Source organism: Parus major, chromosome 2 (genome assembly GCF_001522545.3).
Source record: "Parus major isolate Abel chromosome 2, Parus_major1.1, whole genome shotgun sequence".
NCBI lineage: Eukaryota > Metazoa > Chordata > Aves > Passeriformes > Paridae > Parus > Parus major.
The window spans coordinates 67,755,347-67,779,079 of NC_031769.1; the positions used below are offsets into that span (position 1 = coordinate 67,755,347).

The window sequence follows — 23,733 nt, forward strand, 5'->3', positions numbered from 1 at the left end:
TTTACCAAAAAAAAGCACCAGGAAAAGCCCTTAGTATTTCCAGTGGTACTAGGTTGACCAAGATTCTCTTGCACTGAAAGTGTTTTAAGAGATTAGCAATTAGTCTCCAGCCACAGACATGAGAAAGGGAAATCTGGCAGATGTTGACTACATCTCTATACAGTAGATAGGGAAGAGCAGCTGCTACAGTAGGAATTGCACAGATTTCTTGTGAAAGTCAGTAGCAGATGTCACCATCTGCTTCTGGCTTCTCTGTGAAATAGAGGCAAAAAGGAGACTAAAAGCTGATTTAAAAAAAAAAAAGGTAACAACAAAAATCATAAAATGAAAAGACACACAGACATATTTACAGTGAGTAGGGAAAACTCTTACCCTCTTCTCCCTGGCAAACCTGAGACCCAGATGCACAATAAGGGCGAAGAACACTCCCCATTCTATTTAAGATGTGATTTCTTTTCATTTTAATCTTAATACGTGTGCTTTGACAACATTCAGCCTGCAATCTAATACCATTTCAGCCACTTCCACCCTGGCTGAAAGAGATCACAGAAATGAGCAGTTGTATCCTTTCCCTCTGGCTATACAGCAAGGGTCTGATGACAACTGCTTTACCAGAGTTGGTATCAGACACACAAAAATTTCCCTACTGAATGATCTACACAATGATGTCATGTGTGGAGGCAAAGTATTACTTAGGGGGGAAAAAACCCAACAAAAACCCAACAAAACTTTTGTTGCATTGTGTCAGGAAACATGCTGTACATGTTTGTACATCTTGGCAGATTAAGATCAGATGAGGCAAGCAATGAAGTGGTTAACCAGATCAGAAAGTTATCTCAGACATCCAAAGGCACATCTTGTAAACCTGAGACAACTTCTTACACAGAACCGAAGACAGACAACAGTAAGAGCTTGTCTGGGATGAAACAAATCACACTGTCAACAAGCAGTTTGCTTTCCCACTCAGAAAAGGAGGTATTAGTGAGATCCAGAGCCCAACAAAAGAACAGGAATCTTTCCAGTGAAGTAAAAAAGGTTTGGATCAAGCCCCAGCTTTCCTGAAAACTAGACTTGCTAATTGCCTCACTCTTCCACTGTCAAAACTATTATGTCACTGAATAGAAATATCTTTTCCAATATTGCTATAGGGAAAACAATTCCACACTGGTAATACTGGGAGACATGTTCAACTACCACCATCAACTTGATAGCCACCACCTCCCCCATTCGGTATCCCATAATATTGTTTTGAGGGGGAGGGGAAAAAAACCAAACACTGTTCTGGAAAAGTTTTTTGTTTGCTCATTTTTGAATACAGAGACTGCCTGTAGCTGCTATAGAGCACATTGCTTTTCAGCTCATGTCAAACTTAGACAATAAATAAGCTTCAGAAATGGAAGATCCCATTCACCTTGACATGACCATAAATCAGGAAACTCTTGAGCTATACCTGGATAAAATGGACAAAAGTAACTGGAGAAATTAGCTTTAACAAAGTATACTGCTAATACAGATCTTTTCCCCAAAGGAAGCAAGTCATGCTTATCTTACATTACCAGACTATTACTGGAAGTACTATGCCAGACCCTCAGCTGGCATAAATCAACACGACCCTACTCACTTCAGTGCAGCTGTGTTGATTTATGTGAGCTGAAAAATATGTACTGGTCAAAAAGTGACTATTTCATCTTACAAAACTGTAAAAGTGACTAAGTGAAATGAAAAGAAAATCAAATAAGAGGCAGTATGTATAATAAAAAGAAAATAATAGAAAGGAAAGTACTACAGAAAGGCTCAAAGTAGATGTATATTTTATTAAGATTAGTCTAACATAGCCACTAATTTTACTTCATATTAAATTTTAGATAATATTTTCTGCTGTTACATACACATGTATCTCTTGAGTATAGACCCAAGTACGTGTGGAATTTAATAATGCCGTGCTATTTCCAAATTAAGATATAAGGCTCAGGCAGTGGGTTCAGCCAACCTAGAATTTATCACTGGTGTTCTCGTAAAGTCACTCTGATTGTCAGAACATGAAACATCATACTTAAAAGGAAGCCCACACAGCAAACTTAAGTGCTCAGCTTTACACTATGGCGTCACATCTTAGAAGTGCTCCTGTTACTGTCTTTCTCTTAGAGATCAAGATAAAAGTAGAAAACCAAATGTTCCCAGATCCAGCACTTCTCTCAAGCCTTTGTAATTTTGAGAAATATGAAACCTTTCATATTAGAATTAAGCACTCTTTACCCTTATGAACTCTGTGCAGACTTCCCTATTATTATACAGGCTACATGAGATTAACTACTGGTGCTCCTTTCTGAGTTTAAGCTGGAAAGGCTCAGAAAAAGAATTGGCATTCTGAAGGAAAAGGTGTAGATTCCCGAATTCCTTTTATAGGGAAGCATCTCTTGAGATTAGACAGCTCTCATTTTCACTAGGTTTGTGCACTGCTGCCCCAGCTCTACAATATAAGAATGATATAAAGAGGGATTGTGGCAGATGCACTTGGCCTCCTTATCCAAACTAGCAGTATTTTGGTACAGGCCCCGAAGGATGTAGACACCTGAGCTGTAGCTGGGCCAAGAACTCCTCCAGAAAATCCTCAAAAGGGACAGATTAACAAGGGTGCATTGATGCTAGGAACACATGAATAATGGGTGGTTTTTCCAAGACTCAATTAGTGAAAAAAAAAGACAGTTGAGGGTCCAAAGGGTCTCATGCATACCTTTTTCATTATTTCTAATTCATCTACAAGCCAACCACTTTTATATGACAGTCTAAATGAGCCTTTGAGCTCTCTCTGCAAGGCAGCATGCCTGTGTGGCAGTGATCCCCACCTTAAGTTAGGACACCTCTCAAAGTTGTCACTTGAGACAGAAAGACTTTTCTACTAAAAACTTTGGATAAATGCAGTTTCAGTTCTATTTAAATTGCAAGTGGACTGCTTTTCAGTACCTTTCCCCTCGATCTGGGACTCCTCTCAAGGCTTGATATTCCTTACCTGAGACTGAGGTATCCCAGTGGAGAGACCCCTTATTCACAACAGATGCTTAGTAAGTTGCTGATAGCATGCTAAATTAATACTAATGAATTAATGAAAGAATTAATATTTTTAGACATAAATAATCATAAAGGTCTGAGACTAAAACTGGAACTAGCTGCATCTAAGCTGCATCAGGAGTTTAGCAACTTCATGACTCAGTGAGTCTCCCTTACAGTTTAGCGCTTCTACTCTCTGTGCAAATCATTCCAAATTGATTCTAACTCAGTATTCCTTTGTATGTTTCATCCATGTAGTAATAGAGTGAACCTTGCTATCAAAATTTCTTAAGTCACATTTTTATAAATTCATTTTAAACCATTTTTGCTAATACCTTTGTGAGAGATTTTTTGAGCAACCCCAAACACATCATTACAATACAGATCATGAAGGAAAACTCTTTACAATTGTTTGCTCAATTCAACATCAGTGACCAACTTGGCAGACAACTGCAATTCACCATCTTTCAACATGATACCCATTCTTCAACTACAAATATTTCTATATTTGATTACTGCCCACAATGCAGGCTCCAAGGTATGAAAAATGCATTCTGTTCATCTTTACCATTGCCTTCCAGTGTAGTATATTTCATGGATCCCTGGATACAAGGAATACTAGAGTTTGTCTCCACAGTTTTTTCCCATAAATACATTTTGTGTAAGAAACTTCACAGAAATTTTCAAAAGGATGATTTAAAATTCAGATATGCACTGTCCACCAGGAATGATCAATTCTGCATCTCAGCAAATGGCACTGTTGCTGCAACCTTCAGCTCTTCTCTGATTCCTGGGCATAAGGTTTTGTGTGGACAAGATGCAAATAATACCACCATCAATGGCATATTGTATTTGATGAATTCATTATAACCCTAACCCAACTGAAATACCAGTATATAGTATTGGAAGAAAATATGTATTGATTTATTTAGGTATTCCCAGTCTTTGAAATCAGAATAAAATAAGGCTAAACCATAAAGCATTTTAAAACTCCCATGGATATTACCAGCTTTGCATAGGAGTTAGGAATTCCACTTAAACCATCTTTTCCTCCTAAAGTGTCTTTGCCATCTTCAAAAATATTGGGAAAGTGATGAATGGCTATTAAGAAGCAATCTCAAGACTACTGTTATTTCATTTTCTTATCTGTATAGTTTTCCAAGCCTTTTCCCACAAAAACACTATGCAAATAACACTGGTCTGTGGTTAGATCTGCTTTCATGGCAAGTACTCCTGTTAAGGCAAAAAGAGACAACTGAAACCATTTCTAGGACAAGATTCCTGTTCATGACATAAAGAGCCTAAACTCCACCCAGCACACACACACAGTGAAAAGTACAGCCTGAGACTTCAAAGTGCAGACTTTGGGGGCATTTAATGTGTTTAAAAGAGGCCTCAGATTGAAAACCCTATTGCAGTAGTGTTAAAGCAGGAACAAACATCAGAGGGATCAAAATAGCAATGAGTAATGAAGTTTTCCTTCTTCAAAATGGCACAAGTCTATAGAATAGCATCAGGAACACTACACATGTTTATAAAATTTCCATCTCATCTTGTAGCTCCTTAGAGTTATTATAAATCATGCCAAGCTAATTTTTTTTTTTTTTTTTTGCATATTCCCACACTTCTTACAATGGTCAGAATGTTTTGATTGCATAGTGATAACTCAGAGCAACTTGAACATTAGTTTACAGCACTCTGTGAACAAATCTCAGTAAACTCTTTAATACAAAGCAAAATATTAGGGCTTCTAAATGAAATAATCCAGTGAATATGATTCTCCTTTAATTCTGAACTTGTGCTTCATTTGCTCCAATGAAGTGATGTACCAACTTCTACCACCAATTACTGTAAATGCTGCCTACTCACTGTGTGATGAGGTTTCACAGCTGTAACTCCCAAAGACTGAAATTAATATTTAAATCCTATTCATATGGACTCCTTTTTTCTCTTTTTTTTTTACTTTTTTTTCCCCCCTTTTAAGCAAAGTTGAAATTATGGTCTGTTTTATATAAGTATCATTTAAGTATGATTAAAATTCTTATATTTTGTGCCAGGCTATAATTTATATAATTGCATTCCTGTAAAACTTGAATTAATTTTTCATTTAGAAACAGACCACAATAAAAGGCATCTGCACTGAGAATCCAGTTTTCTGTGTTAATTTAAAGTTTAATTTTAGAGTGTTTTCTACAGTCACAGTACTTAAAGGGCAGAGGAAAACTGTCATTGTAAAAGAGACTTCTAATCAACCATGGAGTCTTACTCAAACTAAATACCAGCATTAATTGTTCATAAAGTACAGCAAGCGGAAAACGGATGATTAAGTGGAATTTAAGCTGCATTGCTATTAAGGATTAAACTGAAAGGCATTTTAAAGCCATGTGTTAAAAGCTATCTTGTAAAATGGTATAATTCAAATGGGCCATAATTCAAAAGTTTTTCAAAATATACCAGGCTGTACTAATTAGTCTTATGAACTTGGAGCATCTATTATTTCTGCCTCTCAATTTAACATTTATACACAAATTAAAATCTCAAGTATGCCACACCTGAAATTGCATCTGTTATGTAGTTGCCTGAATAAATGTTTAGAAAACCTGCTTTTTTTACTGTGTCATATTAACATTTTTGCCTTTACTTATTATCAAGAGGGACTCAAAATTAGATACACAAACTTTGGTGTTTGTGAGCTACAAAATGGATCATGATGCTCAAAAGGGAAAGCTGCTGTTCTTGAGCTCTGAGGCTCTGAGACTGCCAGGAGGGCTGCATCAAATGCCATGAGTAGGCTGCATGTCACGACACCTTCCCTACAGAATTCTGGCAAGTTTAAATGAAACCTGTGGATGCATCCTTCCATTTTTCCAATCAGATATAGGCAAAGCTGGAAACAGTTTTACATGGATTTTCTAACCTCTTCTGGGGCTCTCATGATTGAAGAGGATGCCATTCACAGCAAAGAGATTGTAGGCTTCTCTGAAGTTCACCACAATCCAGTAGGCATACAGTTTTGCTGCCCCTGTAAAAACAATTTTGAAGCGTTATTATAAAAATGCTTGGCTCATAAAGAGCTCAGACATACACACAAGTCTCTGTCACATGCAGGGTGAAGTCCACATTTCAACAGCAGAATGCTTTAGCCTTTGATTAGCTCCCTATATGTGCTAAATTGTATATATTAAGAAAGGAAAAAAATCAGCCCAATAAACAGCAGCTGAATGGGAAAATACTATATTCTGAGCAGCCTCTGACCTGGCCAGGAAACATCAGGGCACTTTCTTACTTGTTTTCTTATACACACTCAAGCACAGCATTTTTTCTTTTACAGTATTATTGACACCGTCAGAGCGTGTGAAATATGCCACTGTAGTGACCTCTCTTAATTAAAAAAACCCCCAAAACCAAAACAAAACCAAAATTACTTTGGAGGAATAAAAGTGAAAATCTGGTGCCTTAACACTCAAATTGATTTGAAACTTTATCACCAAAATCCTTCATGCCCATTGCTTTAATAAGTGTTTCAAATTTCATATGAATTCACGAAGGAAGAAGTGAGCTCTTGGGAGTCTTTCATTTAGGCAAGAAAAAATATGAAACCTTATCACTTCTGCGGCACCTCACAGCCCTTTGTGAAGGAAGAGTCACCCTACCCCCCTTTCTTCAAGAGCTGTTCATCTCTGAGCTGAATGAACAAGGTCTTGTGAAGTGAGATGCTAATTTCCAACCCCCAGGCAATGGCAGAAAATACTTTTTATATAGTAATTCATAAAGGTATGCCTCTTGACATGTCTAGTCATTTCAGCTCTATCATCATTCTAATCTCACACCCAAATGACTTCAGCCCTGAGACATGAGCAGGGAGAACAGACAGACAGACAGACACTACACACACACACACCATTGGTGCTCCTCACCGTAAGGCGATCTTGGGTAAAAAGGGGTGGTCTCTTTTTGCGGGATTTCTTGCACTTTTCCAAAAAGTTCACTGGTGGAGGCTTGGTAAAACTTCACAGAGTTGATAAGGCCACAGGTCTTAATAGCATCTAGGAGCCGTAAAGTGCCAACCCCGTCAACGTCAGCAGTATATTCTGCTAGATCAAAAGAAATCTTGGGGAGAGAAAGAAATAAAAACCCATCAATTTTACTAGGGCACCAGAACACGCCAAAATCATGTACAGCCAACCAAAGCAATACATCACTTGCCACAGACCATCTAGACGCTTTTGTACAAAGTATATCTTCAGTTTACAAAAGTATCCTCAAAGGATTTCTAAGAATAAATAAGTAGCTCCATAAATAGCCAAACCAAATGACTGGTGTTCCCCGGGATTATTTTCCCACGTGAAGTAAGGGATAAGCCCCCTCATGGTGGGAACGTTATCAGGCACTCTCTCATCTCCACGGCTGCCAATTTCCACAGCACTCTCTTGGGCTTAATATCTTTGACACACTTGAATTTGGTTATAATCGCCCAAAATATATTTTTAAAAAGTAATAGGACAGAGAGCATGACAGCACCAACATGTATAAACCGTACCCTTCCCTCAAAAACTTTAAACAAGGCCCAAGGTTTTTCAATTTAAACAGACATCAAAGTTCAGAGAAGAGTAGAAATACCTGCTATCAAATGAGATTCCCAACACTGCCTGACCAAGGTGTACCAGAGCTGTGGCTTTTGCACAGAGATTAGAGAGATCATGAAATGTGACGGCAAAGGGTGGAAGTATGCAAAAAAAACCTGACATCCCCAGCTGACATATTCCTCAAAGTATGACAATAAACTCAAGCCCACTGGTGGGCCAAGATTCCTTTTTCTCTCCTCACTCCAATATTTGTAATTATCTTCACGATGAGCTTGTCTTTGTGGCCTGTGCCACCATCAGTGCTCAAGTCAAAGCTTTCAGAGTGTTTCAAAAATACATTCATTCTTTTCTTTGCAGTTACAGAACAAAAAAACCCACACCAAACCAAAAAAAAAAACCAACAAAGAAAACAACAACAAAAAAAACCCCCAAAAAACAACCTGGAAAAAGTAAGCTGAAGGTAAGAGGTGTGTTGTGACCATCCCAATCTGCAGACAGGAGAAAACATGCTCAGAAGGGAGCTCACTTTTTTGGTGCCAGTACAGGCTGGTTTTTTGGAGGTTCCAACAAAGTTCCTGGACTCTCAAGAATTTTTTTTCCCACCACTGCCCATCCCAGAAGCATGTTCCTCCTTCCTTCTACATCCTGTCTCCAACCCAGGGATTTTGCTTATGCCAGCTTTTGAAAAAAACTTCCCTGTTTCTACTTCCAATGTTATAAAAAATAAAGGGGAATGGGCTTTTAGAGCAGTCTCCTTCATGGCCCTGACCCAAATAATTATTCTGCCTATGTCCCCTCTGGCTGATTCAGACTGATAGCCCTGTATTCATTCCTCCTGTTAAGCCACTTCCCCTATTAAGTAACCACTGGAGGTTTAAGGCTTATTTACACAGCAGATGGAAAAAAAATAATTTGATTAATTTGAATTTTCACTTATGGTTAATTTAATACAGGCATGAGGTTATCTAAATTGTGTTACTGTGCTCCAAAATAAAAAGGTTCACACACAGTTTTGAGAAGTAGGTAAAGATATGAACAAAACCAAACCTTACTTTTTCTTTTTTTAAATCCAAAGAGAAAAAAAGCCATAAAAAGAAACCTGATATTTTGTCCTATTAACCTAGTATGACCCAACTGAAACTGAGCAGTGATCTACCAAGAAGGGCTGTGCATTTTTTGTTTTAATCCATTTGGCACAAAGATGACAGCCACTTAAAGTCCCTCAACTTCAGTGTCAACATAACTCTTAGGAAAGCATCTTAATGAGTAGATGTTACAGTCAGTAATGTACTAATGAACATAAATTGGTGTATTAATTGCTCCAGCTCTCCAATAAAAGGCAAAACACATAATAACTGTAGCAGAATCAGGAATTTACCTATATAAAGGTACTGTTTCCAAAAATTACCTGCTAAAAACATCAACCTGAAATGCAAATCACTGCTTCCATATTCTACTACAAAGTAAATGGCACATGTAACTGAGGCAGTCTAGGAGATCCCGGATTATAAAACCTCTTAACCAGAGAGAACCATGAGGCCACAGCACTGGGAAATGTTCTCTCTGGCTGGTGTAGAGACCAGTTTCACAAGAGATGGTTTTCCCTATTGCCTGATGAATGACCTCAGTCTTCACCTTCAGAATATGCTCCCTGGGGTGTGAGGTAATTGTGCCCCACGCTGACTGGGTCTGAGTGTCCCCAAGCAGAAACCACCAGTTCTGTGTCTGTTTTGTAATGCAGACTGCTGTTCACCAGGGTCAGGACTCAGACCACTAAATACATTTCATTTTGGAGTGCAGGTTAGAAAAAAATGTCATTCAGGAAAATTTGAAAAATGGTTTTATCCATTAAAAGATCCAACACCAAAAATTCTGGACTGTTAAGAGACTCTGTGAAAGCTAGGGGCAGTAACATTGCAAATACAGATTAAAAGGAACCCAAATTTTAATTTGATTCTAATTCAAAGTTAAAAATTTGGTTTTATGAAAGATTTATGAAAAAGGTTTTATGAAATACTAGATTAAATAAGTAGTTATAAATAAATCAGGAAAGAGCAGGAAAAGGTGATAACTTATCCCTTACAACGTAATTCCCCTTTCCTAGTGCAAGACTAGCAGAAAGACCGAAGCCAAAAAAAAAATAATAAAAAAAAAATAAAAAAAGCAAAAAAAAAGTAGTGGTTTTATTAAGAGGGATGTTCAAGAGAAAAAAAAAACATCCATGCATAACACACAAAAAAGGACTGAGTTATAGAAACCAAATACAGAACCAAGTTCAATAGACGTTATTCTTACAAATAATCTTTACTGAGCTCAGTGGGACTACCTGAAAGAGTAAAAACTATGGATATTATTGTAATGGCAGTTACATAAAGGCTAAAACCAAGTCATACTTTATGAAAGATTAAACAATTATCCAATGGGAAAAAAGAGCTTAGCTAATACTTACATATGAGAGTTTTCAAACTGCCTAATTTATGACAACTTTCTTAAATACCTGAATTAGGAAGATTGTCTTCCTCTACACCAATTAAGACAGCAGTGAGTCAGAGCAGGAAACACAGCAGAGATGCTCTTGATCATGTTTTAGAGAAACTATTCTCACACACTCAATTTTAAGTGAGCCACATAAGACAGATGCTCCATTCTTTACCCAAAAATCCAAAACTATCTCTTACTCTCAACTGCACAAAGCAAGACCTGTAACTACAACTTGTTTTGAAGGAAGCATGGAATTCGTGTAAGGACTAGACTAAGAAAAAGAAACTTCTTTACCTGGCAGAAACTTAAAATCAAAGTTTTCTCAAAGAGTATTGAAATAATGGATCCAATACTTTGGCCTCTTTGGACAGAATTTTGTGCCAAGTGAAATTATGACATAGCAACAAAACAAAAATTGTAATTTTTGGAACATACAAGTCTGAGTGACCTTGGCACTCACTTGCCATTCTTCCCATTACAATGGGGATACAATGCTTTTGTAGTTGTCATTATTGATCTCTGGAAAGACTATAGAAGTATATTTTCAGATATATCTATTTATTCCATTTACTGGGTAGCGATAAGTGTGTCATTACAAGAGGACAAAGAAAAATAAGGAGACACTTGACAAAAGTTCAAGTTCCAGGTTATCAGGTTCTGAACACCCTGCAAAATTTCCTCAAAGAATACTAAAAAGCAAACGGACTCCTTATGTACATGGAAATTTTACATACTGAGTATCTTCTTTGCTGGATTTATCTCTAACATAGTACATCTCAAATACATTCTTAGTCAAGAAAAAAATTTCCACAGCAAGGCTTACCATAGGATGATAAATTTTTCATGAAAAAAAAAAGCATAGTTTCATTAGTTATGACATTTCTGCAAGCACAGGACGCAATGTGAATACACTACCACATTATGTCTCCTCTTTCATGTGGCTACAATCAGAATGAGTTTTACAAACTGATTTCTACCTTTTTGAACTCTTGCATTCCCCCCTCACATTTATTTCTCTTTATAATTGCCAAATTCAATCTCTAAAACAGATACTATTTTAATAGAGCAATGCTTTAAATGTTTCCCAACTGATCATTCGAAACCAAGCTTAGCAAGGTCTTCAACAAGATTTAAAAGCTTACCAGAAATTATCTAAATGAAAACATATGAGTCTTACCCTCCACAAGACCACATTCCTATCACATCTATAAAAACTCTATACAAGACTGTGGACTCCATAATATTTGCTTTTGACCAATGTGTTGTAGTGAGCAATGGTGATACTCTGAAAGCTATCAATTTAGTGCACACATAGTTTTGGCTTTGTGGGACTCTTCATCTCCGCTTTGTCATTCAGAAGAATCCCACAAACAAACTGTGATCATATTAATTATTAGTTTTCAATCAAAAAAAAAAAAGCATATGCTATCAGAACATGCTTCAATGTTCTATGTAAGGAATATAAATAATGATTTGAAATTTAATCTCTTCTTTATAGTCTTCTCAGTTTCAGATGATGGGATTTCTGGAAGGCTGGTATTATTAGAGGGAAGCCTATGTGAAGCCCCAGGAGGAAACAGGATAATGTAAATTTAAATTATTATTCTTTAACTGTAAAAGGAGAGGTGACTAACATAACTATAAAACCAATTTTGCTCTTTTGAAAAAAACTATGGTAGATTCTTTAGGTTTAGCAAAGAAGATATATGCATCAGGCCATTAAAAAAGGTTTACACCAGAAAAGCAAATCACAAAGCAGAAAAACCGCTCAGAAATGTTTCAAGTCTCACAAGTTTCACAGTGGTTACTTTTTTGAATTCTTTAAAATCAATTCTGTTTGCTTTGAATATTCAGTGTGTCTTCCACTGCCAATAAAAACCACTGGGATCACTTACATCATCTCAGTAAACAAGCTGCTCAATCCTAGGAACAGGCATGTAAAGCATAAGAGTCCAGTTGCTAAATCTAATACACATTGGGCCAAGTAAAGTCCTTACATACTGAAAAAAAGTCTTAAGGATTTTAGGAAATATAAAGAATCCAGGGGACATGAGCTGTGTTAAGAGGATGGGAAAGAAAATGACAGGTAAGCTTCTAAGAGAATGTGAGAATTCCTCTTCCCCCCTCAACCTCTTAACTCATTGAATGCTTGTCCTCTCACCCAATAGAAATAGAATAATTACAGACTTTGCTATACAGAAAAAGATAGTCCAATTCAATAGTCCTGAACTGCTTATTACTAAGCAATACTCTTGATATCTTAAAGCCCTATTCAATTTCTTAGCTAAACAGAAACAGACTAAAAAACAAGTAACTGAAATTCCAGATTAAATGAACATGCCTTTTGTAGATTTTCTTTCCTATTTATTTCCCTGTTCTCTCATTATCAAGATAGAAAAAAAATAAAGTGATCTGCATAAAATTAGAGTATTTGGACAATATGATTACAAGTGGAGAATAAGCAAGGAAAAGATTCTGTAAGTGGAAGCAGAAGTCAACACTGTTTTCTAAAATTTATGTTACCCTAAAACATTCACAATATTGCTGCAGTGAGACAGCCTGGGTAACGTGGATTTTCAAGTTATTTGTGGTCCAAAGGAATAAGCAGTGCAGTCGATAAAACCAGTGCTTATTCTACTTCTCTACCAGTGTTTACATTTTGGTCCTATGGTGGAATTTCTCTGTGGCTCTGTCCCACTGTGTGCTGCAGGCTGTGTGACTGGAGAGATTTCTTGGTAAAAAGTTTGGCTTTAGCATCAGTGAGCCAGCATTTCACCTTCACCTTCAACTGTGGAGGCACAAACCAAAGCACAAAAATAACCTTTTTGCTGTTTGAGGATTTGAAATGATCCTTGATGATCTTCAAGTTCTAGAAAAACTTTCCTTTGTTCAGCTGAAGTACTCAATGATCAGGATCAAGTGACTCCCTAACATATTCCACAGTGTATGTTCATACAGTAATTTCTCATGGCTTGTCTTGGGTAAGTCTTCCTTACAACTCTCCTCCAGATTAATTTCAAGTTCTTGATGCAAACCTACTGAAATAATCTTTAAAGAGAAATAATTTGGCTTTATTAATTTTTCCCTCTTAGGGGAAAAAACTGCTACTTGCTTTTTGTTGGGTGGAAAAGAGAAAAAATAAAATCAACCCAAACCAGAGAATAAGCATGGAGAAATACTCCAAAAGTAGGTAAAGTTTCATATTTATCTGGCCCCCTATAGGTAGGGGTTGATGGCTGGATTTATTATTCAGTTTCTTTAGCAAGTGATTCCTCCCTGGCAAACTGCAGGTACAGCTGTAAATTGAACTCTCAAGGTCATCATGTTCACCTTTGCCTCCAAAGAGGCAAAGAGCTAAGAGCTGTAGAAGTACCAGCTCCCTATTCTTTTCAAAATGTTGATGCAACAATCCTTCAACTGGAATACCTGTTCTCCATTTTAATAAAACAGTCTCCTACATCTTGTACAGTTGTGTTGACCATTGGATTCAAAGGTGTGTTTGGACCAGATCTCCAATAAAAGTAATTTGCAAATTGTTTACTCTTCTGCTCATTACCAATCTACTGTAATGAATCAAGAGAATTTAACAGACTGGATTAAAAGGGAGTTGCCCAGAGACAGGTCAAGAAGCAATAGACACAAATTGGAACATGTGAAATTACAGTTAGCTATTAGGAAAAAAAGAGTTCACAACACGGGTGGTCTCACACTGAAACAGGCTGTGCAGAGAGACTTTGGCATCTTCATCCATAGCATCCCCACCCTTGGAGATACTGAAAACTCAGTTAGACATCACCCTGAGTCACCTGCTGTAAGCTGGTTCTGCTTTGTGAAAAGAGCCAGTCCAGATGACATTCAGTCATTACAAACTCCATCATTGCACAGTTTACAAAGAGAGGGAGATGGGATTACAGCAGCGTGTGTTTCAATCTTCAAACATGTAGCAGCATCCAAGGAGCAGAAAGTGGATGTACAGTGTGCAAGAATGAGGCCTGGTCTTGTAAAAAATCAGTGATTTCTACTAGAAAAGTAGAGAATTATTCACAGCAGCTTTCTGGAGACATGCAGTTTAGCTTGCTATTCATCAAATCTCCTCCACAGAAGAGCTTCAGATAGAGGAATGCTCAGATCTGATAGTAAAAAAATACCAAAGCGGAGGAGGAAAAGGAGGAGGGATATCACTGTACATGAGATTCAGTATGGCCATAAACCTTTGTCACAAAAATGTAACCTCCCCATTAGTTTTGCTTATCTTCTCATCCATTTGTTATTAATTTGATGGAACTGGGGAGTTGTCAGGGTTATGTGATGCAAGGGATTTATCTTGCAGAACAATCTCTGACCCACTGTTCTAAGTCTTCAGTTTCAAATTACAGAGATTAGAAAAGAAGCTTTAAAAAAAGCAGCATTGACTCTTTATTCATTGTCAGTGTGATTTTGTTCAGGGATAGCTTCAACAATATACATATGTACCCAAACTTTTATGCACATGCCATATGCAGAGAAGTCAGGATGGGTTTTGATGTTTCAAGTATTGTAGCTTCAATAGCTGATGACATTGTAATACCCTAAAAGCTGTCTTACATACTGAAGTCCAGCTGTGCCAGAAGCTTTAAATGCTATTTAATAGAAAGACAAAAAGGGGCAACTTGCAGAGTCACTAGAGAACATTCAAAGGGAGATGTAAAAAGATAGCCAATTCATTTTGCTTTATGTGTATCAGGGGAATAGAGAGCTATGAATAACATCCACACAGGGTATGCAGTCACTTCCAAAGAACTAGCACCATTCTTACTCACTTTCACATATAAAGACATTAATTTGAAACATGCATTGAAACATTTAAAATTCTAACATGACAACTATACTCTATATATATATATATATACTTCTGAAGCTTTTAAGAAAACTTTCATCCTTGCTTCCCTGATGATTCCAAAATACTTTGAAAGATGCTTTTCACAGTAGTGATAAAAACATCATCACAAGAAAAAAAAAAAAAAAGAAAAAACCCCACAAACCCTAAAAAGAGCAACCAGATCTTCACCATCTATCTGCTTTATGATTTGGCAGATTTTCAATGGGTGGCTAGATAGACATTGAATAAAGCAATAATCTAGTATGGCAAAGCTCTGTTAACAACAGACTCTCCTCAGTTTGCCTTCCTGGCCAACAAGACTGCAAAATACAGCTTAACAGAGTGAACTCTCTCAAATATTGACAGAACTTCTGTAGTGCCTAGGAGCTAAAATTAACCCAAAACTTTGCAAATGATGACCTTGCCTGACTCTCTTTTATCTCCTACTAATGCATAAGGTAAAACGGCCCTAGGTTTATGGGGCCTGTCAGAAGCTCTGCCTTTTCAACCAGAGAAAAGTTGTGTTTTCAGCATTTATTATCACTGAAGATTACTTTCCAGACTGCAATTCTTTATTCCAAATGGCACTGTTAAAGAAAGCTTAAAAGCAGTTAAAAATTCAGCTTTTCAGATACCTCTTAAGTATCAAAAATACTTCTCCCTTCATGACAAAATAAAATAATATTTCATGGATGAAGTTGACATATTTTATTATGGATCAGGGTCTTTTTTCCTTAAGGGCATTTAATCTGGAAAAAATGTACTGAAGCTATGCAGATCCTTTGTAGAATCACTTAAACTGATTTTGGAAAACTTGAGAAAACTTGCTATAAATTCATAAACTTTCTTTTAAAGAAAAAATATTTTTTGTTAATTTTTCCCAACATCCACCCATTATCTACATTATCAATTGTTTCCCTCATCATTATTTCATTATTCATAAAAAAATTTCATTATTTTGGGATGGCTTTCTGTGCTATATCCAACTAGTAACTGATGCAGCACAGCTCATGATAAAAAGATGGGAAAAAAACACTGACTGCTGTTAAAGTCTTTTAATTGATTCTGACCAAGCTGTGTTCACTTTGAATGAAGCATCTATAGAGAAATGACATATATTTTATTAAAAAAACCCACTTTCTATAATGATTAACAAAGGCTTTTACCTTTTACTCTATGGAAATTTGATTTTTAATTTAGTAAAATTAAAGGGACCTTCTCCTCCTCTGAACAACAAGAATTGCTATCTGCTTCCTAACAGTTAACTAAGGGTTGAAGGAGCTTCCCTGCTTCACAGGGATGCACCAACAAAAAAAAAATTAATCACATCAGTCTGTATGTATTACTCATTAATGAGACCATAAACCAAATCAGATAGATTGCCCATGAATGTGAGCCCTGACAGGTGCCAAGACACAGCCAAGTCACTGCAAGAAAACAAGTTACCATTTCACTGTGGAGCTGAGGTAATGGTGTCTGGAAGCACCTCTTAAACCATGAAAGATAAAGCAACTTAACTCTCTTTTATTGTCAGCTACTCAAAAATCATCATCACAGCCTAAGGGCAGAGAGGCACCTCAGCTCTCACACATGGCAGCTTGGGGTGCTTCATTTGAGGAGGAGCTTTCAGAACAGGACCTCAGAGAAATGAGAACATGAGTTTTTGAGGAAATGAATAAGCAGGTTCATACACACACATTCACATATACACACGGAAAAAAGTGATGACTTCTTGTCTTGGGCACAACAGGGAAATAGTGGAATCACACATTTAAAGAATGTGTAGATGTGGTGTCTGGGGACACATTTTAGCAGTGAAGATGGCAGTGTTAGCACTTTGATTCAATCTTAGATGTCTTTTCCAGCCTTAACAATGCTGTGATTCCATGTAGGGAACAAACCCTGCCTCGAAGTACCCAGGGAGGGGAGTCCAACACCTGCATCTGTGTGCCAAAAGAGGCCTAAGTACTCCATCTCAGAAGGCAAATGAGGTCTGCCCCATTTGTGCATGCAGTTTACTCTTAAAATAGTAAAAGTACCACAGAAGCACATTTTCTAAATAAACACTATCACTTCAGTCCTATTTCTTGTCCACTCACTTTCCTCAACAAGTCCATATTCTCCTATTATTTGCCATCACTTCCAACATTTTTTAGTGCTACATCTCTACAGACCTAGTTCTACTCTCTGGTTTGCCATAAATCAGTTAAAAACAACCCAATTTTTCTTTAGCTAGAATTCTTTCAGCATACTTCAGACTTCTATGCAATTAATACCCAAGCCTTTTCTTTTTCAATTTTACTGCATATGCACTAAGAATTAAATAGGGATGGCTAATTGCATGGTGCAAATTTGGATGGATAGGTATGTACTGACAAAAGTCATGCTCCCACAGCTGCCACCTTCCCTGTTCCTGCTCAAGCACTTCATCAGGAATGACTGGGAAAATGAATAAACATGCAACAGCATGCCAAGAAATAAGTCAACAGGGTTTGTTTTTTTCAGTTTTCTTTTTTGAACAGGGCAAATAATTGCCTTTTCTTCCAATGCATAAGGTCATCTTCTGTGAAATTTCACTCTGAAATCTAACTCAAAGAAAGGATAACAATTCCACAGCCCAGCAGCATTCTTTTCCTTTTACTTGTTCTTGGGAACAGCTACTTAAAGATACTTAAAAACATTCTCTAACTAAATAAAAGAGTCTGAGGTTTACACTAGCCCTGAAACAAAACCACTGAATCCTTCAAATTTATTAAAATTGCAACCAACAAACCAAAAAAATCCACACACACCCCTTGAAATGCTAAAGTGGGTGAACCGTAGCAGAGGAGCACTAATGCCCTTACCTGTAGTGCATGTACAGGCACTACATATGATTAATTTTAAAATATTAATAGCATCCACAAATACAATAGCTGATGATAGCTTTGTTGTGAATGATGCAATAAACCTGTAGAAACTGCTTTCAGTAAACTCAGTGTAGTAATTACATACCTCAAAGTGCACTGTGATAGTTCCTCATCCTGTCTAGGAAGCTACTGTAGTGGAATACCCTATTATTCCCACATTTAGTGCTCAGGTTTTAATGTGGTTACAGTACTTTTGAAACCACGAGCCTTATATCTTCTCCAGTTGCATCTTTTCAGGGAGAACACGGCTGTTTTCTGTGTGACAGTGAGCACTCTGAACTCCAAGGTGATCCCCCACATAAAATGTTCTACTTAATCAACTCATCTGTCTTAAAAGGATGTGGGTGGCTGGCTAGGAAGAAACCTGTGGGATGATATCTGAAAAAACATGTCTCAACAGGTATGTGGAGGAAAGGAGGAAAAGGCCAAGGGGCAGAGAGCTTAAAGGGATGAGACCCTCTGGTTAAACTTTATTGAACAAGCAGGATGATACTCTCAGAGAATAAATCAGTCTGTTATTTTTTCTGCTAGTGTTCCCTTTGCCCTATTTTATTCTTCCATTTATTACGGACCACTAAAGCCTCTTCACTACAACTCTTAGAAAACAATGTATAGGCATAAATTTTAAAAGACAGCTTTGGCACTCATGAGCCATGGTGGTCGTAAATCAAAGCAGAACATTGCAACTGATTTGTATCCTGTAACCCACAGCCCTAGCCTCAGCCCTGGTTTTCACCTACCTCTCATATTCTGACACAGAGAAAAGGACTAGGAATAACAGCTGTTCTTCACTTGAAAATTAAGGTAAACCATTCATGAAAAAGGAATGTGGTAGTCAACTAATCACAAAACCTCAACAAGTTTGTGAGTTTTCCCTCTCACCCCTAAGAAAAAACACATTACTTCTTTATTGCCCCTGACTATGCCCGAAAACAGCACTACAGCTTTCATCTCTAGCAGTGCAAGAAGTGACAAAAGACCATACTGACTTCTACAATACAGTGCTTCTCTTCATCTGTATGGTAGGGTGGCACTTGAGGTGCCAGAAAAGGCCCTCTCAGAGCAGCTTTGAGTAAGACTTGACTAATGAATAAAAAGCTCTGTCAGCTTTCAAAGTGAACTTGACAGCCTCATGATGAGGCATGTTAGAAAGCCACTGTGGAAGACCAAGTTGCTAAAATGTACTGAACAAGTCATTGGACACAATCAGTGGAAACATCAAATTTGACAAATAAGGTGAAGTCTGTAAAATTGTGAACAATTACATTTTAGTTTTAAAAGAATGTATAGCTCAGGCAGATGCCACATCTCTATTGTATGCAAATATTTTATTTCAATTAGCACTTTTCAATCATGCTTTTTCTTTTCTGAATGACTCATGGATATCTCAGTCAAGAAATGGCAAGATCACAAGCACATGCCAACAGGGTGCATTTATCTCAAGAAGAGATAAATGTAGAAGGAGTCATGTAAATCTATCTCAGGATTTTTTTTAATCTGTCTTCCCTTCCAAACATGTTTTCTCTACATGCCTGCAAGCCTCTATAAAACAGCATACTCAGTTTCCATGTCCTTCCAAGCAGGCCAGTATTCACAAGTATTTAATTGAAACAAACAAAAAAAAATAAATAGTGTTTCCAGAGCTTGTCCATCAGGCAAGAAAAAAAAAAAATCAAGTCCAGTCTGTAAGTTTTATCACATAGTATTAAGCCAAAGAAGATGTCATGATACTAACTTGCCCACAAAATGCACATACAAAAGGGGAAATCTTTAGAGCTTCTAGAGGCCACTTGAGAGAGCCCTTCTGCACAGGTCATTATAGGCAGTGATTACCCATGAGGGAAACATGCTGAATAGCTGTGAAGTACGGCCGGATGAAAAAATACCGCAAGTTAAGATCCCTGATTGCACACAACCCTGATATCAGCTAAGAACACTACATCTCGTGGCTGCAGTAGGAGTTTTAGCTAATTTCCAGTGGGCTGACCCCAAGCTGCTCTGGGGCTTCGAGCATCCCTACCTGGGACACAAAAAATTCTGTCAAGGAATCACAAAACATTGGGAGAAACAAACTGGCGCTGCCTTTTGCCAGAGAAACAGAGGAAATTTCTAAAGTGTCATATGGGAGTTTGGAAACATTAGTTAATTTTTGAGCCTCTATCACTAATATACCAAAGAAGCTGGAATGGGAAGGCTGAAAAATGTAAATAGTGAATGGTGATGAAAAATTCTATAATTGAAAAAAAACAAAAAGCTTTAACATGAAAGCAAAACCTCAACAAGAGTTTCACTTTCCACTCCTATAGATTTTAACACCTCTCATCCTGCAAGAGTACTCCCTCCACACTAAAATTTAAGCTGATATTAACTGCAGTTGCATCTGAAAGTATGTATTTTTCATACCGGTTAGGTTTTAGGCAGTAATCCCTTTCTCAGAAACTGAAAGATTTAAATGAAGTCATCGTTGCTAAGTGCACTAGTCAGCCATAGATCATGTTCTCAGAAGTACAAAGAGTACTCAAGGGTGAAAGTTTTTTATGATAATGTATGATTTCTGCATTAAATACAGAACTGCCATTATATAATTTTAGCATCTTGCCAACTTTTTTTTTTTTTTTTTTATTGAGCAGGAGTAGGAGGGAGAAATAAGGAGGTTGAATGGAACTGGGACAGTTTGTACCCTGGTGAATATTAGGGAAATGATAAATGATCCCTCGGCACACAGACTGATTTATGCAATAAAAAGTAAAATACCGTGGGGTGGAGCCTTCGTGTGAAAATATCATCCTTGGACAGCTAAAAGGTATGAAATGCACCCAAGTGTCTCAAATCCCTCAGGGTTGCAATTAACTCATGATAACCACACCCTCAAGAACTGTCTCCTTTGCTCCTCTATTGGGTGCGAGGAAAAAGAAAGGGAAAGAGTTCTGAGTGTAAAAAATGAAAGATTGATAGTTTACATTAGCGAACCCTTTAAAATCAAACTGCTAAGATTCCTTAATTTTTGATTTTTGATAGTTAACAGCATGAGTAAAGAGATATCACATCCCATGTCAGTATGAAAAAAGAAAAAACAGGTAAAGCCAATAAAGCAAATACGCATAAAAAAATTCCACATATATGCATAAACCAAACTTGTTAGTAGATTGCAGTTAATACAGTAATGGGATTAATAAACACAACAAACAAAATGTGATTAAACCTCATTCTGCAAAGACTATTACTCAGAAAATTCAAATAAATTGTGTTATCCCTAAACCAGTAACATGGCTTGACAATCCCACCTGCATGCACCTACAAATTTCTTTTTCTATTTCTAGTGTTAGAAGACATCATTAGAGAGCAGTAAAGTCCTATAATCTCTGTATTATCTTGTAAAAGTCAGAACACTTTCTAAAAAATTAAAGGGATAAAGCTAGGAAGTGTTTTATTGAGAAAAAGATGTGAGAATCAAACCATCTTAGACTTCTTAGCTATAGGTGCCATACAGACAATCCTCAAATTCAGGTAAACAGACTTGGCCAGTACATATCCAGCTCAAACTAACTGGTAGCTACTTACATCTTTGTACGGAAATTTGGAGGCATTTGTTTTTTTTGGTTTTTTGGCAAGCTACAAGCTTGCCAAATTTATGAACAGCTACAATGCTTGTAAAGTGTAGCAATGTGTCAGCCTAGTAATATATTTACAGGGCATTATTATCCTGCAGAAAGAGGAAATAAAGAATTAATTTTCTTCCTGAGGTGAGAGAACGCACAGATATTTGATTCCCTTTACTGAACAAATGCAATTGGCTCTCTGCACAACAAGAGCAAATACTGTGCAGTGTATCATCACAGGAACTTACCATAGACAGGTATGAGATAGAATTAGATACCATGCCAAAATCACAGCAATCTGATCCTAGGAGGCAATCCCCAACACTGCCCCAAGACTTTAGTTCCCATTGACATTTAACAACCACCACCACCACTTTTGAATTTATAGCTTCCCACAAAGTTCCATTCAATTCCATCCAATTAATGTCTTTGTATGAAAGTAAGTATCTGGAAAATTAGTATGCTCGTAAAATTGTATGTAAAGACACTTCAGCACGCAGTAAAGCAAATAATATGCTGCATGTCAGAAGTCTGTTTCAAATATTTATTGTTTTCTTCTTCCCTAGAAGTCGTAAAACTGAAGTTGTTTAAGGAGCAGATGTGATGCAACAGTTGCTCTGAAATGTACATCCTTAACAGTGTAAGTTTTAGATCCAATTAATTCTTTGTCTCTTTAAAATCTGGAAATTCATCCTCAAAACCTCCCTCAGCTGAAAATTATTCCACCTGCATTGGGAATTCTCACCTAACCTTAAAAATATAGAAAATTTTACAGTTCAAGAGAGCAAAGAAGGGGATAACAAAAAGTTTTTAGCTATCACATTATTTTTCTCACATTTCCCTTTGCTATTCATCAAATCCTTGAATGAAGTCTTTCACTGTAGCTGAACTATGACTTCATGATGTTTCTTCTATTGTTACAAGAGGGAATGACTGCCTTGACAAGGAGGGGCTGAGCTTTTAAAATTAAATAGGCATTTCTAACACAATGAGTCTACAGTTCATCCATCATCCATTCACAGCCCTGTCTTAACGAGAAAAAAATGTGATGTGCTCTATAGTAAAGATGAACTAAAAATTTCACAGCTGGCAAGCCTGAGGTACTGTTTTCTCAGTAAAGACTAAGGCCACATACAGAGAAACTGATTGACTGCTCACCAGGTTTGGTTTTTTTTTTCCCTTCTCAATTTACTGCCTTGGTCTTGAACTTTATAGAAACCTGTTAAATTCAGGAATTCAATTTTTATTATTTGATTTTGTCTTTTTCTTCAAAATTGTATCAAAATACCCACGGAATCACAGAACAAGCTGAGTTGGAACCCACAAGGATCAAAGAATCCAGCTCCCAGCCCTGCAAATCCTCAAGAGTCACACCAATTCAGACACTTAAAGTGAGGGTTTGGAACTAACTTACCATATTCCAGTATAGCTTGAAAAAAGCATTAATCTGAGTTTATTACAAAATTCCAGTTATGATGCATGAAAATGTCTTTCATCTTCCTTTCTTTGCTGAGGTAACATTTCTGGTCTTGGAACAAAAGACTAGCAATACCAGCTTTGGTAAACAGCTCCAAATCTGTTATCATGTTGTTCATGACCATGCTTCTCTTTAAAAGTCTATATGCATATGCTATATGCTATGGAGCAACAGCTCAACAAGCTCAAATTTCTCTAAAATTTCTTATCTGTCTTATTATTTATGTGTCTTTATATGCAGGCTTTTACTAAAAAACAAATAATTGATGCAAATATAAATAACCTCAGATTAAACAGAGCTAATTTTGAACCTCAAGTGCGTACACAGGTTGAGCAAAGTTGAGAAGTTCCCCATGGGCACAGGGTTTCATCCTGTGGGACCTGATGGTTGGGTCAGGGTAAAAGATCACGAGAATTCACCTTTCTAGGGAGAACCAAAAATGTGGCATACACTGTCATATCATCACATATGACTATAAAAGCTTAAGCACATATAATTGGTGGTTTTTAACTTTTTAATTTTTTAGCTGCTGCTTGTAATCTGCCCTCCCAAACCCACAACCCTCCCTCAAGGTAGAGAAATTAGTCAATTAGATCACGTTTTGGCAGAACTTGACACTCAAAAAGCACATCTGGCACACAACCAGCACTATGTATTGACAGGATACTTCCAGCCATGTTGCAGAAACTCAGTGGTGAGAGTAAGAATCCTATACATAAGTGGGCTATGAAAAATGCATACAGCTACACGAGAAGGAGTACCTTCTGGAGTGTAA

General features: G+C 37.1%; 1 protein-coding gene across 3 annotated transcripts in view; it reads right to left on the reverse strand.

The window, feature by feature from the left end:
* Positions 1–23,733, reverse strand: part of GMDS (GDP-mannose 4,6-dehydratase) — a 410,677-nt gene that overhangs the window by 247,783 nt on the left and 139,161 nt on the right. For all 3 annotated transcript variants that reach the window (XM_015618378.3, XM_019005675.2, XM_015618377.3), the window contains exons 5-6: positions 6,966–7,158; positions 5,966–6,070 (exon numbers count right to left, since the gene is read on the reverse strand). In XM_015618378.3, coding sequence (XP_015473864.1) covers positions 5,966–6,070; positions 6,966–7,158 — 298 coding nt within the window. The remainder of the gene's footprint in view (positions 1–5,965; positions 6,071–6,965; positions 7,159–23,733) is intronic.